The 15715-nt window shown below is 48.5% G+C and overlaps 2 protein-coding genes across 4 annotated transcripts; both read right to left on the bottom strand.

Moving 5' to 3' along the window:
- Nucleotides 1-512: 512 nt before the first annotated feature.
- LOC136546816 (uncharacterized) lies at nt 513-15223 on the bottom strand. 3 transcript variants are annotated; one of them, XM_066538788.1, is made up of 16 exons: nt 14976-15223; nt 14729-14877; nt 7452-7604; nt 7056-7329; nt 6880-6982; nt 6657-6787; nt 6368-6497; nt 6124-6275; nt 5984-6032; nt 2215-3371; nt 1708-2123; nt 1574-1629; nt 1420-1492; nt 1262-1320; nt 1086-1169; nt 513-930 (listed from the first exon to the last, which is right to left on the bottom strand). In XM_066538788.1, the coding sequence occupies exons 4-7, from the start codon at nt 7318-7320 to the stop codon at nt 6391-6393; spliced, it is 606 nt and encodes a 201-aa protein (XP_066394885.1). In that variant the 5' UTR covers nt 7321-7329; nt 7452-7604; nt 14729-14877; nt 14976-15223; the 3' UTR covers nt 513-930; nt 1086-1169; nt 1262-1320; nt 1420-1492; nt 1574-1629; nt 1708-2123; nt 2215-3371; nt 5984-6032; nt 6124-6275; nt 6368-6390. The 3 variants fall into 3 exon arrangements, with proteins under 3 accessions (XP_066394885.1, XP_066394887.1, XP_066394886.1); XM_066538790.1 differs by having other exon boundaries at nt 6124-6267; XM_066538789.1 differs by having other exon boundaries at nt 14729-14870.
- Nucleotides 9080-11332, bottom strand: LOC136544367 (uncharacterized). The gene is made up of 3 exons (XM_066536554.1): nt 10165-11332; nt 10033-10061; nt 9080-9526 (listed from the first exon to the last, which is right to left on the bottom strand). The coding sequence occupies exons 1-3, from the start codon at nt 11330-11332 to the stop codon at nt 9080-9082; spliced, it is 1644 nt and encodes a 547-aa protein (XP_066392651.1).
- Nucleotides 15224-15715: the final 492 nt, after the last annotated feature.

Here is a 15715-nt window from a genome sequence, read left to right as displayed (position 1 = left end):
GCGTGTAGGATCTGGTACCTTCGGAAGGCGATCGTCGTCCTCCATGAAGTCTAGATCCGAGATGATCTCGGCGGACTCCATGGACGAAGGACGAAAGGTAGGAAGGCAGGGGAGCAGGTAGGAAGAGGACGAGGCTTGCGTTGTTGATGGGTGGATACTGTAGGTCGGGAAGAGTCATAGGCTGCGCCGTATCTACGTTGTCGAGGAGGGATTGGTCCCCGCGGCTGAGTGGACCCGTGAATTGGGGGGTCCACCGTGTGCCTAGAAGAAAACCAGCCAAGTCTAAGCTGCATAATCTGTTTGTCCGTGAACACACCTATCAGTGCATTGATCCTCGAGGAACAAACGCTGGGCTAGGGCGATCACAGGGCCTTTTCCCGTAAACACGTTGGTGGCAACTTAGCCCTCACGGAACAGCATGTGGTTTCGCAGGTTTGTACATCGACATACGAGCAAACATGCATAAACAAAGAAGCTATAAGAGATAAGCAAATCTGCAAGAACAGAGAAGCTATAAAAGGTGTGTTCCACTACACCGAGGTTTCCGCAGAGCCAACTACTGATAGAAGGGTTTATAGGTCTCCCACGTTACATAATGCTAGGTGCAAGCCTATCTTGCAGGACCATCAGAACAGCAAGGTTCATAGTTCTCCCAGCACTAGGCGAGGTGTGCCTGCAGAGTTGCCGTCGTTGCTGGGCAACATCGATGCGCCAAGGCACACATATAACACAGACGAACTGAATCACAGGATGTTCTAAGCAAAAAAGTTCTTCGCGCCTATACGCCAACACATGGCTCGAAAATACATCATCAGGTGTTGCTTTCCGTCTTGCAGCACAGGACACCAGCAAAAGCAGGCGGAAGTCTTCTTTGGATGGCAAAGGGCAGCGACTCCATCCAGCCAAAAGATTTGTTGCCGCACGAGGTGCCTGCACAGCAGCAAGGATGAGGCAATCGTCTATCGTGCAAGTGCAGACTGTCAGAAGCGGGACAAGGTAGAACTAAAGCTGTGTTTTCATTTCTATACACAAACATGATCACTACGGACATGTCTCATACTGGAAGCAAAAGCTGCAGAACGCACCTTGTCTAGCCACTTTCCTGAGACAGAGAACAGGCTCTACGAGGACGTTTCTCTTCAGCAGCAGGAGTTCCGGCAGGCGCAATGCTGTAGTAACCGAAACAATATACTCAAACGAGCATAGAGGACAACGATAGCTCCTGTAACGGACTACATGGATCAGTGAGGCTAGGATATACCTTTTGTGTGTGGCGTCAGGAGAAGTGCCACCAAGCGATTCAGGAGCTGCACCTTCTCCCTGCGACAGGTAGAAAAGCAAGGTCAAGCGAGCTGAGATAGCTAGCGCCAGTACACACAGAGGAAGGTTTACAGCCCGCAATGTGAATCCTAACCATACCTGTTCATCATCACCAGCGTCTACGATGAGCCTCTTTTGAGCACTTGAGCGCTTGTTCTTTTCCGATCCGTCACTGCAGAGAAAGACCAACCATCCACTGTGGTGACAAAACACGGCAACAGTTTTTCAAAAGGGAAGAGAACAGGTATGTTACCATTTATATTTCTCCACTGGTGGTGTGTCCTCGCTGTGAACATTTGGAGGCGGAGTCTACAGCAGGGTAGAGATTTAGATGCATCAGTAAAATTGGACACCATCATCTATCACAGAAGCGTCGAAGCAACTTACATTTCCAGGCAGCGGGGAATGGGCACTATCAACTGTCGGAGAAGTAGGCGAAACTTGTCCTATCTCCTCATCAACGGCAACAGACAAACTATGGTCAGATGCACCACCCACTGGGCTGACCACCATCTCCATTCCCAGGAGCATCGGCAATAGCATTTTGCTGACCATAAGATGTCACCACAGAAACAACCGGATAGGTTTTCTGCTGCCTATAATAGCTCTGCTGAGTCAGAGAGACTTGAAAGGTGAACCTCAGTGAAACCAGTTTGCTGATATCTGATGGATATGTATTAGGACTCGTAGCCGTTCTGAGAACATGCTGGACTGGCTTCCCAATCATGCGACGTGCAATATCACCAAAGCATATCATCTCGGCCTCATCCGTGCCATCGAGAGCCACGAAGAAAAGCTTGTACCTTTTTAGAAGCAGGAACATAATAGTCAGTTAGTCGTGGAGAAGGAACACTAAAAACACAAGCATGAACTGGGAGGCACATGTGCACGTACTTGCTGAAACGACCTGATTTCTACGAAGGGAAATCCACAGAGTCGAAGTGTATTATGACCGTTGTAGATCATATTACCCAAATTTCAGTCGAATACCACATCCATATAACAATAATATCAGAGTACATAAAGTGCGGAATTACATAAATTATTACATCGCCGCATCGGCGGAATCAAAAGTAGCATTCATCCAGAACAGCTTGGAGATAAGATCGTCAAAACTCGAGCGTAGGAACGAACCCCTCAACCGTCAAACTCCTCAGAGCTATACTCCTCAGCAGAATCTGTGTGCCAAAGTTTATCAGTACGATTTGTACTGGCCACTCCCACCCTATGAGCCATGCTTTGTGAAAATTAGATGCAAATTGAATATAATCAAAAGGAACCTATAAGGCTGGGGTTTCCTATGTATTAGCATATCAAGTATATAATAGTATAATCAAGTTTTAATACCATTCCCACACACATTCCACCCCATTTCCGTCCAGAGCCAGGTTTCGATCCTGGGATCGATATACCACCATCTCCATATCATTGCCATACCATCGCTCAGTCGACAGGCCAACTCCCTCTCGGCACTGTCTCATGGCCCGTAGCCCCTGGCTACGACCGACACTCTCTCACGGGGGAAGAAGAGAAAGACTCATCTCGCTATCTAGTTTAAGTGAAACTCAGGAAAGGTCCATAGCCGACTAGTCGGCATATGTATCGATCGATCAACCATACACTCTGCAGAGGTTTTACATAACCACAAGATCTGCCTTCTTCGCTGACCGTCGTCAACTAGGCTGATTCCGGCCGCTTGCTAGCCTAGGATAATGTCACTTTACCATTCAGCCCTAGTACACCCCAAGACTAGTCTGGGGTGGCTGAAACTGTGAGTCATGAGCCGGGTCCACACGGTCTCCATGAAGTCTCGGAAGGATGTGGGGAAAATCCTCCACGCCCCGTACCTCCTTGCACTGTCCGCTATCAACTTAGCAGTAGTGGCAATATCCTACCAAGTAGTCCGGCCGTCCCGCACCATATAAGGCGAGTGGTACGTAAGGCTTCTCGGTGAGTCTGAGTACTAGTAAGTCCTTAGAGATGACCAAGTACTCCGGTACGTAAGGCTTCACGGTACTCTCGGTCCTCGTCCGTCTGGTTCTCCTCCGAGTCTGCAAACGATCGCATTATAGTCGCGTTAGCGACGTCTATAGAATAGCACAAAAAGCAATGAAAATTTAAAAGAGCCAAATGCACTCAAACATGGGTTCATTGCGTAGAGCTCGATTTTAGATGAATTTTGGTCCTGGTCTTGTATTTTTCTGAGTTCATATGAGTTAGTTATGAATTTCCGAAGTTTCAATCATTTCTGAAAATGGGAAAAGGCTAAATTAATATCGTGCTGACACGTGTCATGCTCCTGTTGGTCCACGTGGCTCTAGTACTGACAGGTGGGTCCAGAGCTGCTGACGTCATCGTGACGTCAGCATGACGTCACCCACTAACAAGTGGGTCCAGTGGCTCTATGTCACTGACTTGTGGGCCCGGTCAACGGTCAGCTCAGGCCGGGTCCAAACTGGGCCGGTTGGGTCTAGATACGGGCTGGGCTTTGGCTCGCCACGTGGCGCGCGCTGGTGCGGCCACGTCGTCTTACTGGGCCACTAACGGGCCATGGTCCACGGGCGCAGGTGAGGCGCGGTTCATGGTGAACCCGCCTGCGTTGGTCCATAGACCGCAGAGCCGGTCTATGAAGGACTTGGTCCACTTACTCCTTCCTAGGGTTCGGTTCACGTGCACCAAGTGCACGGACGTGTGGCCGGCGAGGGGAAAATCCCCTTCTCTTCCCTGACGGGGCTCTCGCCGGCGGTGAGGTCACCGGCGAGCCCCCGCGACAGCGCTAGCGTCCGATTAGGGTAGGCAATAGCTTCCCCATGCCATGGCGACTGCGACGGTGGGGTCAGGGCGACGGCTAGGGCTTCCTAGGGCTCTGGCCACGGTGAACGGCGGCTTGGCGTGGTGGTGCTCGTCGGCGAGGCATCTAGGGGCAATTCCAGGGGTCCTGGTGCCCCATCTTCCTTTAGACAGTTAGCGGGGAGGCATAGTGTAATGTCGACGACGACCATAAGGCACGGTGGAGTCCGCACGCGGTGGTGGTGCACGATGGAGCTCCGCCCGAGGTCCGGTGCACGTGGCCAAGGCGTTGCGGCCGGCTAACGGCTTCTTGGTCTACACGGCTATCATCTAGGTGTCACGGCGGTGCTCTACGGCCACTCCTAGTCCAGCGAGGCGGCCGGATGCGCATGCGGTGGCCGCGCCATGGCGGCGGCGTTCCGCTGTAGAGTAGCTCTGGCGTGCCCCGTGGTCAGGGTCTCTCCCATGCTCTCCTCATCACTAAATGGGTGCATCACGTGTTCGTGGGCTTGGCGAAGCTCGGAGCGAGGTCGGTGTTGGCCACGATGGCGCGTAACCGCACCGTGGTGGCCTCGCCGCGGGGTGTTGTGAGTGCGGCGAGCGCGTGCCTTGCGATGGCGTTCCCGATGGGCTTGGAGAGGTCTCAGCCAAGGTGCTCACCGCGGTGTGCTTGGCGGTGCGGAGTGGCGGTGTGGTGTTGACGGTGCGGCCGTGTAGCGGTGCGTGGTGCTGCGCCGGCTCGCGGAAGAAGACGGTGGCACCTTCCTCTACTCCGGCGGCGGCGTCCTTCTCCGCGCCTCTCCTTCTCCTCTCGTCCCTCAGCTTAGTGTGCTGGTGCGAACCGCACGGCGGCGGCGAGGTGAATGGGGGGCTAGGGCTCAGGGTCCTCCTTTTATAGGCCGAGCTCCATGCTCATCCATGGCGGATGGCAGAACGGCTAGTGATGCGTCGAGCGCATCGGACGGCTCTCGCGTGCGGGGGCGGTTGCGGGGGCGTGGCGCTAAGGTGGGGGACAGGGTCATGCGATGTGCGTGACCCTAGGCCCGCGCCTGCTCCGTGGTCGGCTCCCGGTCGCGTGGTGGAGGGAGCGTGGGGAAGACGACGACGCTGTAGCTGGGCGGCTGGCAGAGGGGGCCCGTTTGTCAGCTTGCCCTGATGCGGCGGTGTGCAGTGCGTGACGGCTGACGGGCGGGTCTGGCTCGTCAGCGGCTTGTGCGCGCGCGGACGGTAGGGTGTTGCTGGGCCGGCTTCGTGGGCCGCGTGCGCAAGTGGGAGGGCAGGCGGGCTCAGCCGGGCTGGCTCGCAAGGCCGAGCAGGCCTGGGCTGCTGCTGCTCCCTCTTCTTTCCTTTCTCTTTTTCTTATTCTTTTTCTATTTTGTTTTCCTTTCTCTTTTATTTGTTGCCAATTTGGTTAGGGTTTGATTTATTTAGTTTCATGTACAAGTGTGCACCTTGATTAAGGGTGGAGCTTAGGGCTGGTTGGTGGGGCCCACATACTTAGGTGGTACTTAGGTGATTAATTTATTGCATAATAAATTAATTATAAGTGGTCACTTTTATTTGCACAACAAAAGATCAATAAAAGACAACTCACTTGTTTAGAATTAAAATACATGCAAGAATGTATGTGTTAGGGATTTTAAACACACACATATACAACAAGTGACATGCTATGCTTGTGAGTTTGTTTAGTTGGATTACGACTAATGCAACACTTAGGGTTAGCTTCTACAAATGTCACTCATCATCACATGGGGTTTGGTTTTGAAGAAAAAATTTTGTAGTTGGGATTTTTGGTGTGTGGATTTTTAGGTTGTTACACTTGCTGGACTGGCTTCCCAATCATGCGACGTGCAATATCACCAAAGCATACCATCTCGGCCTCATCCGTGCCATCGAGAGCCACGAAGCAAAGCTTGTACCTTTTTAGAAGCAGGAACGTAATAGTCAGTTAGTCGTGGAGAAGGAACGCTAAAAACACAAGCATGAACTGGGAGGCACATGTGCACGTACTTGAACTTGAACGAAGTGGTAGAACACCCATTACACCTGTAGCCAGAACCATCGACAATGCAGGACTTGCTGCATCTGTTGCAGGATGGGAACCACCAAGACATGTTAGGAACGAACCGGCCGATAGTGACGGTGCAGCGATACCTATTGTCCTGCAATGGATGGCAGGGGGTCAAGCACGATTTGAAAGCAAAAATATTCACAGCAAACGACCATGAGTGAAGGCTCGAAGTGTTTCTCTTACAAACTCATACGGATCCATCTCATTCAGCTGTCGGAGAGTCTTCTCTTCAAGAGGTGCAGGCACTTGCACCTGGCCCTGCTGCTCCACCGGCGCAGGGACAGATCGGACCTGAATTTTCTGGTTCTGGTAACTGCAGGAAATAAAACCACATTATAATAGGTTGCCAAACCAGTTAGCCACGGTCTACAGTATTCACAAGTACCTATATGAGTGCCAGGTAGGACAAACATTTTTAGGCAGCGGTAGCAAAACGTCACAAAAGAGGACAAACAAATAGAATCGCGTGTACCTTGATAAGATTTCACCAGTCCTCCAACAAACAGCACAACAATAGGCTTATCCTCAGCACCACCGTTGACAGCATCAGTGTTGAATGCAGCAGCCCTCTGTCCCCATAGAGTAACCTTCATCTCAGAGTAGCTGCATGGACCACAAAACCAACCACAAAATTGGAAACAACCTGTCCGCACCAGTAACGGTAAAGGAAAGTAGGGAGAAGGAACAAGCATAACCTTAGGTCCCTCAGAATAACGTGTCTGGTGAGTGTAGGGGCGGGTTTGTTGGGCAGGTGAACCATGTAGGCCTCAGACTTCTCCACCAGCAGCCCAATTGTGTCTGCAGGGACAGTTTTATTAGCATGAAGCAACAAAAATAGCAGCAAAAGACACCGGACATGTGTGAAACTTACCAACGAAATTCCTGGTGTCACCAGCATGCGAGGACAGATCGCCTATTGGCGTTATCTTGTAAGCGTACTTTGGGAAATCTGGCATATCAGTTCTCGGAGCCGAAATCACTGTGTGCAGTGTGACCTCAACCATATAGCGCGAGTCAACAGGCCAATAACCTGATTTTGCATTGGAGACTCTGAACCAGCTGATGACATAGATGCTAGAGTCCTCTATGAGAGGACTCTTGGCTTCCACCTCAGGGGCTGGGATCTCACCGAACATGCTATTGCCCTGCGATAGACATTGCACCACATGTATAGGTATCTGTATGTATCTGAAACCACATGACCTGAGTGGCAATGGAACACGTACGTATGTATGCAAGCAGCAAGAAAATAGGTAGAGGAACAAACCTTCTCATCAACAAGCACAAGATCGACGTGCTAGATGGGTCCATCATCAGTTCCACCACGGTACTCCCACTTGCGGCAGACACGAACACAGATGACCGAGTGCCATGCACGCGGCCGCAGATCAGGAAGCAAGTCAAAAGCCATTGGACCACGCTGCACATAGCACGAAGGGGGGGAAAAGCCAGAAGCACATGCTATAAGGACCACGTCAGAAGAAACACGGTACACAATCAACAAGAGTACACACCATAATCAGGTCATGATCATCCCCAGAAAGCAGGGAGCTGGAACATCCAAAAGAACCAAAATTCTCTACAAAGACTAACCCAGTATAGGCAACACCATGAAGAACCAAATTACAAATCTAACCGGCGTATCATTGGCTGACCTGCATCTGACCTCGTTTGCAAACGTCCTTATTACGAACAAAGAATCAAATTACAAATCTAACTGGTATATCTAGGCGGCAAGACAAATACAAAAGCTATTGAGCCGACCATCACAAAAGCCAATCTGTACTGGATTTCAAAACGGAATTAGACAAGGGCGGCGGCCGTGGAGACCGTCGAAAAGATGTCACGATAAACAATATTTTGTGTTTCATCTGTGCAATTGTTATCTGCATCTTCTATCACCATTTTGAGACCATGCTTTGAAGTAACTCGGGAAACGGCAACATATAGCTGCCCATGGCTGAAAACAGGATATTTTAGGTAAATACCAACATGGGACAGAGTTTGTCCCTGGCTCTTATTAATGGTCATGGCATAACAAACCTTAACCGGAAACTGACGCCGCTCTAGGACAAAGGGCAGTCTTGTATTTTTGAGTGTCAGACGGATTCTAGGTAAGGATGAAAACGGTCGGAAACGGTCGAAAAACCTCTCAACCGTTTTCTACTTCTACATTTTGAATACGAAAACGAAAACGAAAGCGGTAAAGCCGGACACGAAAACGAACACGAACTTACGGAATATCAAAAATTTCGAAAACGAACTAATTAGAGCGGAATTATGTCGAACACGGTCGGCATACGAAAAATCAATACGGAATATTGACCCATAGGACCAAGTGCATAACAATTAACAAGTACATAACAATTAACAAGTACATAATAATTAACAAGTCCTACAACTTTCTTAAAAAGTATCTCCATTTGACACGACGTAAGGAAGATATGATTTTTTAAGGCAACAAGCGCTTGTACGCGATTAATATATCGCTGACTTTGTTTAATTTATTTGAACATCTTCAAGACATCAAATGAAAAAACTAAGAACTAGAAAGTTGTAGATCTCGTTATTAGCTACAATTTTCATATAAAAATCATCTTCATCCGAGATTGTATGAAAAAGATATAATTTTTCTAAGGTTGGACTTGTAGTGGGCCAAATTTGGTTTAAACCGAATTTCGAAACCGAATTTCGAATTCGGGATATTCCGAATTAAAAGTAGAAAAGTAGAAATCGGTCGAACAAAGCCTAAACCGAATTCGATCCGATTTCGAATTTGGTGTTCCGAATTTCGAATTCGAATTTAGTATTCCGTATTTTGTCCAAAAATACGAATTCGCTCAGGTCAAATGTAGAAAACGATGCGGTTCGGTTCGGGATATTTCCTTTCCGTTTTCATCCTTTTATATGCACAACATCCCCAGTATGTGTCCCGGTTATTATCTGTGCCTCTATCAGCATGTCGCCAAGATTAGTGATGATAAGCCTCGTACCATTACACAACCCACTGGCCTGGTCAAGATTTCTAAGCATCATTACTGGCAGTCCCTTCTTAAGGATGAGACGGTGGTGTGGAAAATTGTTGCCATTTAAAGAATTCAAGAACTCAATGGGATATAGCAGGTCATAAGAAGCATGGGTCCCAGGGGACTTAGCAATTCTATCAGAACTCATGTACTCTCTACTTTCACCAGGTATCAGGGACACCACATGTGAGTTAATACTGTCTGCAATTTCATTGGTTGGAGTTAGAATAGCACGATTTTGGAGACATGGTCTTTCAGAGTATCTTGTAGATAGTTCTGGGTACACAGCCGCAACTATGGAGGCAATTTTGTCTCCCTGTGGCATAAGCACAAGCTCACGCGATATCTTAACCCATGATGCATCTGTCTCGCTGTCCTTTCTAATGGCGTCTACACTGCCTTCCCCAATATCTAACACCCATCTACTAAATTCAGCAATCTCTGTTTGGGCATCTATGCTTAAATCTGGACAGCGTAGCCTCATGTTTATAGTTAGAGAAAGGACCTTAACATGTTTCCACAAAGGAGAATTAACGATCGCAGCATTGACAACCTGAGATCTACTACCGCCTTCAACAACAGGCAATATCTGCCTTAGATCACCCCCAGCACAACAACCTTACCACCAAAAACCAAACTCTCAGCACCCTCTGTCTCACGTGATAAAAGATCTCTAAAGGTTCTATCTACTGCCTCAAACGCATGGCGGTGCGTCATCAAAGCCTCATCCCAAATGACCAGCGACGTAGAATCGATCAACTCGCCAAGCATGGAACCACGCTTAATGTCACATACGGAACACTCATCTAGGTCACATGGTACCTTAAAGCGCGAATGAGCAGTACGACCACCTGGTAAGAGCAAAGCGGCCACACCAGAAGAGGCAACAGTCAGAACAATTTTCTGGTGTGCTCGTAGCCAAGCAACTATAGCCCCCCAAAAGAAAAATCTTACCGGTACCACCAAAACCAGACACAGAGAAAAAACCTGGCATGTTATTTAGAACGGTTTCTGTGATTTCTTTAAAGGCGCTAAGCTGCTCTTCGTTTAACTTGCTAACCAAATCCTTTGCCTCTCCCATTAGATGTTCTATATTATATGAAAGTTCTTCCTGTATAAGTCTATTACCAGAAGCAGGCTCTAAATTTGTGGTTCTTTCTGGTAAATTGTGGTCCCTCATTCTTGCCCCGTTCCTTGAAAAAAGACTCAAGAGGTCATCAAGCAAACAGTTTTTAAGCTCTGCATCAGAAAGCTGGTACTGAGCATTACCTATAAGATCTCTAAAGCGGTACTGTATATCGTCAGCCAAAAGCTTCCAGACCTTCTCAAAAAAAGAGTACTCATCACTGACCTCACAAAAAAGTATCATGGTAACAAACAATTTCCTAAGCTGTGAAGACGTTGCCCAGGCAGCTGCCTCATCAAAGGCATCATACCACTCTTTATCATCACCAAGCAGGCCACGGGCACTGCATGCTAACTTGAACGTAGCATAAAGGACACCATTGTACGTTCTAACGTCTTCGTAGTTCTGAGCACCTCTAACCACAAGCAAAAGCATTCTAAGGAAATATCTCTCACCAACAGACGGGTGCACATAATAAATACGGCCTATCTTACCAGCGCCTCGCCGCCTACGGTCCCAAGATCTAGAGGATGAATCCCACGTCCACTTGGAAGGGAACTCACAATAAGTAAGGTCCCTACCAGCATGACTAAGTTGGTTGGCCACGAACCATTCGGTCAGCATTGTCTTGCGAAGAAATTCTTCAGAAGCAAGGTCTGTTATATCAGTGTCTGGATCATATACTATACAGTTGTCATCTAGAAGGTGAACAGGCAACCTCTCCACAGACGGATAGTGCCTATGGATGTCAAAACCAAAAATTCGCCAGCACGCATCCTGCTCACATATGTATCTACAGTCTAAGTACTCTTTGACCTCGTCTACTGGTTTAGTCTGTCCATCATTAGTATCTAGCTCTCCGTTTCTCAATCTCTGTATAATAACCTTGCCACGATCAGCACCTTTGGTGACGTATTTGAATAGGTACTTAATAAATATTCCTTTATTGCACCACTCTACATTGATATGCGCCTGATATTTTTTGAGCAGCCCCATGTTATAGGGCACAACCCAACCGTTGTCTAGCCGTGCGTTTCCTTTTTCAATATATCTACTGTTACTGGGCCTCCTGTACACGGCGAAGCTATTGTCTTCTACACTCGTTTCATTCTGGTAAGGTTTTGGAAATTTCTTTGAACACTTACCATTCTTCATACATGGGCAGGTTTCGTGGCTTGGTCCACATGGACCATGCATCATATGTTCTGCAACTAATGCATATGCAAGGGGGTCTCTTTGCGGATCAGGAATCTCAGTACTTATGAATTGGTCAATAAATGCAGGTGTTGGATGCGAAGTGTTTCGAACGAGCCATACAATAATATGAGCATGGGGAAGGCCACACTTCTGGAACTCAACAGAATGCAGCACTAAGCAAACAAAAAAAATAAAAACATCAAACACATGCTAGCACTCCAAACACAAGCAAAACATTCAGTTATCAGAAACACATACCAGCACTCACAGGTCCAAAAGCAGCACCACTTTTTATCAGCCTGTTCGTTTGGTCATATTTGGCTTATAAGCCATGGCTTATCAGCCAACGAACAGTATTTTTCTCTCACACCAAACCAGCCAACAGTACTTTCAGCCATGGCTTATAAGCCAAACCAGCCCAAACAAACAGGGTGTATATCAGCAAGGAGCTCCTCGAGCTTCATATTATACACCCTAACCACTATATCGGCTCTATCTGTTGGTTTCTGCCCAGGTTCAGAGGACAAGGCCTCAGTAATCTCTGGCCACTTTGGATTACACGTGAACATTGTGAAAAAATCTGGTGGACCGTAGACTCTACAGATCGCGATTCCATCATGATAATTCTGGATCATATAACGCCTACCACCGGTATGCGAAGCCGGTAGGACGGTCCTTTTGCCAATCTCACCACCATCTACACAGCCACGATCAACGGCATCAACTATACCCTGTAGGCTCTCCACACGAAGTTTTTTCTGGTTCTGAATAATATACCAGAGCCTATTTTCATTGACACATGCACGCGCATCAATTTTAGCCTGAGTAGATAAGGCACCGTAGCATAGGAAAGGATTTGCCTGTTCTTTTCTATAGTGGAACGCATAGCGAAAAAAATCCTGCAGGTGACCTTGACTCGTGCATTCTTACCGCTTGCAGTGACACCGTTGTAAACCACGCCAACTTGGTATCCGCGTTCACCATAGGGAAACAAGAGAGGCTACTGCAGGGCCATAAAAGCAGGATGCAAAGAAGAAATGTGTTGTAGGTGACCAGATCTAGCCTGAACAACTATATCGCGCTGAAAAGTGTCCAAGGAAAAATCGCCAACAACAAGCATGGCTAGCTGGTCAGTAGTGGGCAGATTGTATTGCACTGGATCTCCCTCCCTTGCCCCTATGATCCTGATTATGAACTCTTTATTGCCATTTTCTGCTAACCTATCCTTCGCCAATCTAAATTGTTTAGCCAATGGGTTGTGAGTGTCTAACATGTCCAGCAATTGATCAACGACCGGCGGTTCTAGAGGATCTGAGGGACGCTCATCTGGATGTAAGGCACGTATTCTATTCCTGACCTCGTTAGTAGTATCATATATGTACAGTTGGATAAACTTCGGAAGTTCACCGTGATCTGGAAGAAGGGACCCTATACGATGGTGGATCTGGCCAGATATCTTGAACACCAGGGGACCATGGCCATCATTCATAGACCTATCTATGTTTGCACCCATCGACGTAAAAGCAAATAGACAGTTATATTGGCGTATGTTCTTTAAGAACCGTCTACATCGAGCATCACCGTCAAACCTAGCCAGAGACGCAATTGGCTCAGGGTGCTCTCTATAAGGGGGTATGACCACTTTTCCACCCTTACAGCATTCTATTGTAAACAATTTTACCACCTCTCACGTTTGATTCTGACCTGACACATTCATGCAACCATAGCATAGCATGACAATACGTACACTCATAGTCTGGTGCCCCATAAGAAGAGCGGCCAGAATACGTAGCTAGCCACCACGCGATAGTCAAAGCAGGCACATATAAAAAAAACAAGCAACCAATAAGACAGAATTAGTAGCCTGCACTATACAGTCCTGGAAATCAACAAATACGATCCTAACCCGGAACCAAACCAACCTTTCAGCGCATCAATGTAATCCTGGTTGAAGTGACCACAGCCAAGAGCAGCACTACAGGCACCCACAGGCCCTAACACAGGACACAGTTTCACGAGACCACAGGAAATGTTAACGCAGATGCTATAGCAAACAAAGAAGCTGCAAGGAACAACTAAACAGGGAGCACCTGCTCAAACCAACTTCTTCTGATCTAGGTATTTCTTCCTTTTACGACGACACTTAGCAGGCGAAGCTTTGCTCGGTACGTAACAAGCTCCCTGGGCTATAAGGAAGCAGGATTCAGCCATGGACCACCTAAAGCCGCTGACAGGCAACCACATACAAACACAGCGGACACCACATACCTGGCCTTTTACGTGGACGGGAGGTACTATTTGGCGCGCTAGAAGAAGCTATGAATGGCAAACAGAAATCAAATCATTGGATATTTTGGCCAAATAAACATGTGAGGGTCTCTGAAAAGCTACAGAGAAACCAATATAGAAGGGTCCCTACCAGCGCCACGAGCCAAAGGCACCACGTCACCTGGCATCACTGTAGCAGCTTAATAATTAAGGAGTCAGTAAAAATCCATTTATTTCCAAACCGAACAGAATACATCCTCTGGCACACAAGATTGCGTCAAACAAGAAGACTCAACAACGACACTTCCCTCATCAAGCAGTCCGACTGCATGGCCAATTCCTGCCGCTCTCTCGCTAACCTACCAACCATCCCTGCTGCTCTCGCAGCCACCGAAACAGCTGCACCGGCGACTCTCCTATACATGAGTACACCTTGAAAATTGTAATCCTCGACAACAAATCCATACACTTTCTGCAAAGAAAACTATAGCCTGTAGAGCCGCCTGCTCGTAGCCAGGCCCCGAGAACCCATCCCCGGGCGCCCAAAAGAAAAAACTACGGCATGGCGCCACATTCCCAGCGCAGAGCACGTCAACTTCAACTCCATAGACAGGCGATCCATCTCCGGCCATTTCAAACACCACGGACGCATACGGCAACCCGCAACGAGCCGCCACAGTCGGCAGGAGCGACAGATAGGACGCACGGATATCAAACATCGGGCCGCTGTGTGCACGGCACGCAACACCAATACGAAAACCCCCCAAAAAAATCCCAAAATGCAGAAACAGGGCGACATTGCCCAATTGAAACGAAACAGAGGAGAAAAAAAAAAAGGAAAACGATCAGGATGTCAGACACATCTATGAAACGGCAATCTCATCTCGAATCACGGAACTGTAAATCGCCATTGTTGAGTAAGCATACCTAGACCGTCGGCGGCAGCAGCAGGCCTCGAGCGCAAGTCCGCCGCAGAGCAGGCGGCGGTCCGGCGCCAATCGCCCGAGCTCCTCCGCAGGCGCACCGCCGCTCCCCCGCGACACGAATCCGCTGAGCCCCTGGGTCGGATCTAGCACCTACAACCCGCGCGCGGCGAGCAGGACGGAGATGAGGATCAGACACAGAGAAAAGGGAAGAGAAAGGGGCGTAGGCAGGAAGAAACCAGGGTGCTCACCTTGCGCAGCCACTCGCCCCGTTCGTTTGGGCGGGTCTGGCGTATAAACCATGGCGAGTATCGTTAACCGATTTGGTGTTTTAAGAAAAAAATATTATTTATTATCTAATAAATAATGATTTATAAGACAAATACACCAAACGAACAGAGAACGGAAGGGCAGCTGGAACGGAGGCGTGCGCGTTTTTTTCTTTATCCAGGCGGAGTGGACGGAGCGAGCGACGCATCCCCCGACGCGGATCACGGCTGCCCCCCTCCCAACGCGTCGCTGATCCCCGGGGCTCCTCCCTTCTCTCTATATGGGCCCGCACAGTCGGTCTCCAATGCCTGCACGGCGGACGAGGCCGTCTTTCCCGTGAAAAAACGACGTTCCCTTTGGCCGAACGGAGCGGCGCCGGGCCATCTATCCGCCCCGCTGCAGGTGGGCCCTCCTGCTGCCAGCCCTTTGACGTGGACGTTCTGTGCTATGCTAACGTGGAGGCTGGGCAAGGCATCACAGGACAGAGCGGCCGATGTGTTGTCAGACGCGCGGCTGGACGGTGGCACGACTTGACGTCTTTGACACAATCTTCTGCGTCCCAAATTCCAGGCGACCTTTTTTTCTGACCTCTCCATGATCTGCCAGCAAATCTATTGCCATGTTCCCTGATTGTGGTCGCTGAAAATACTGTTAACTTATTTATGGTAAGAGAAAAATAATATTTATTGAAAAAAACGGCTAAACGAACCGGACCTATGTC

This window comes from Miscanthus floridulus, chromosome 3, assembly GCF_019320115.1.
Source record: "Miscanthus floridulus cultivar M001 chromosome 3, ASM1932011v1, whole genome shotgun sequence".
In the NCBI taxonomy this organism is placed as follows: domain Eukaryota; kingdom Viridiplantae; phylum Streptophyta; class Magnoliopsida; order Poales; family Poaceae; genus Miscanthus; species Miscanthus floridulus.
The sequence above is the reverse complement of the archived record's forward strand: the minus strand, read 5'-3'. Positions and strand labels throughout refer to the sequence as shown.

Bases quoted from the DNA above. Each gene is read 5' to 3' on its own strand.
- LOC136546816 (XM_066538788.1), bottom strand. From the start codon at position 7,320: ATGTTCGGTGAGATCCCAGCCCCTGAGGTGGAAGCCAAGAGTCCTCTC. The intron at 6,983-7,055 runs GTAAGTTTCACA...CTGTCCCTGCAG, and splicing joins TGACACCAGGAATTTCGTTG to ACACAATTGGGCTGCTGGTG. The intron at 6,498-6,656 runs GTACACGCGATT...TATTTCCTGCAG, and splicing joins ACTGGTGAAATCTTATCAAG to TTACCAGAACCAGAAAATTC.
- LOC136544367 (XM_066536554.1), bottom strand. From the start codon at position 11,332: ATGGGGCTGCTCAAAAAATATCAGGCGCATATCAATGTAGAGTGGTGC. The intron at 10,062-10,164 runs GTAAGATTTTTC...TGCTCTTACCAG, and splicing joins GTCTGGTTTTGGTGGTACCG to GTGGTCGTACTGCTCATTCG. The intron at 9,527-10,032 runs GTACCATGTGAC...CTTATGCCACAG, and splicing joins CTGCTCATTCGCGCTTTAAG to GGAGACAAAATTGCCTCCAT.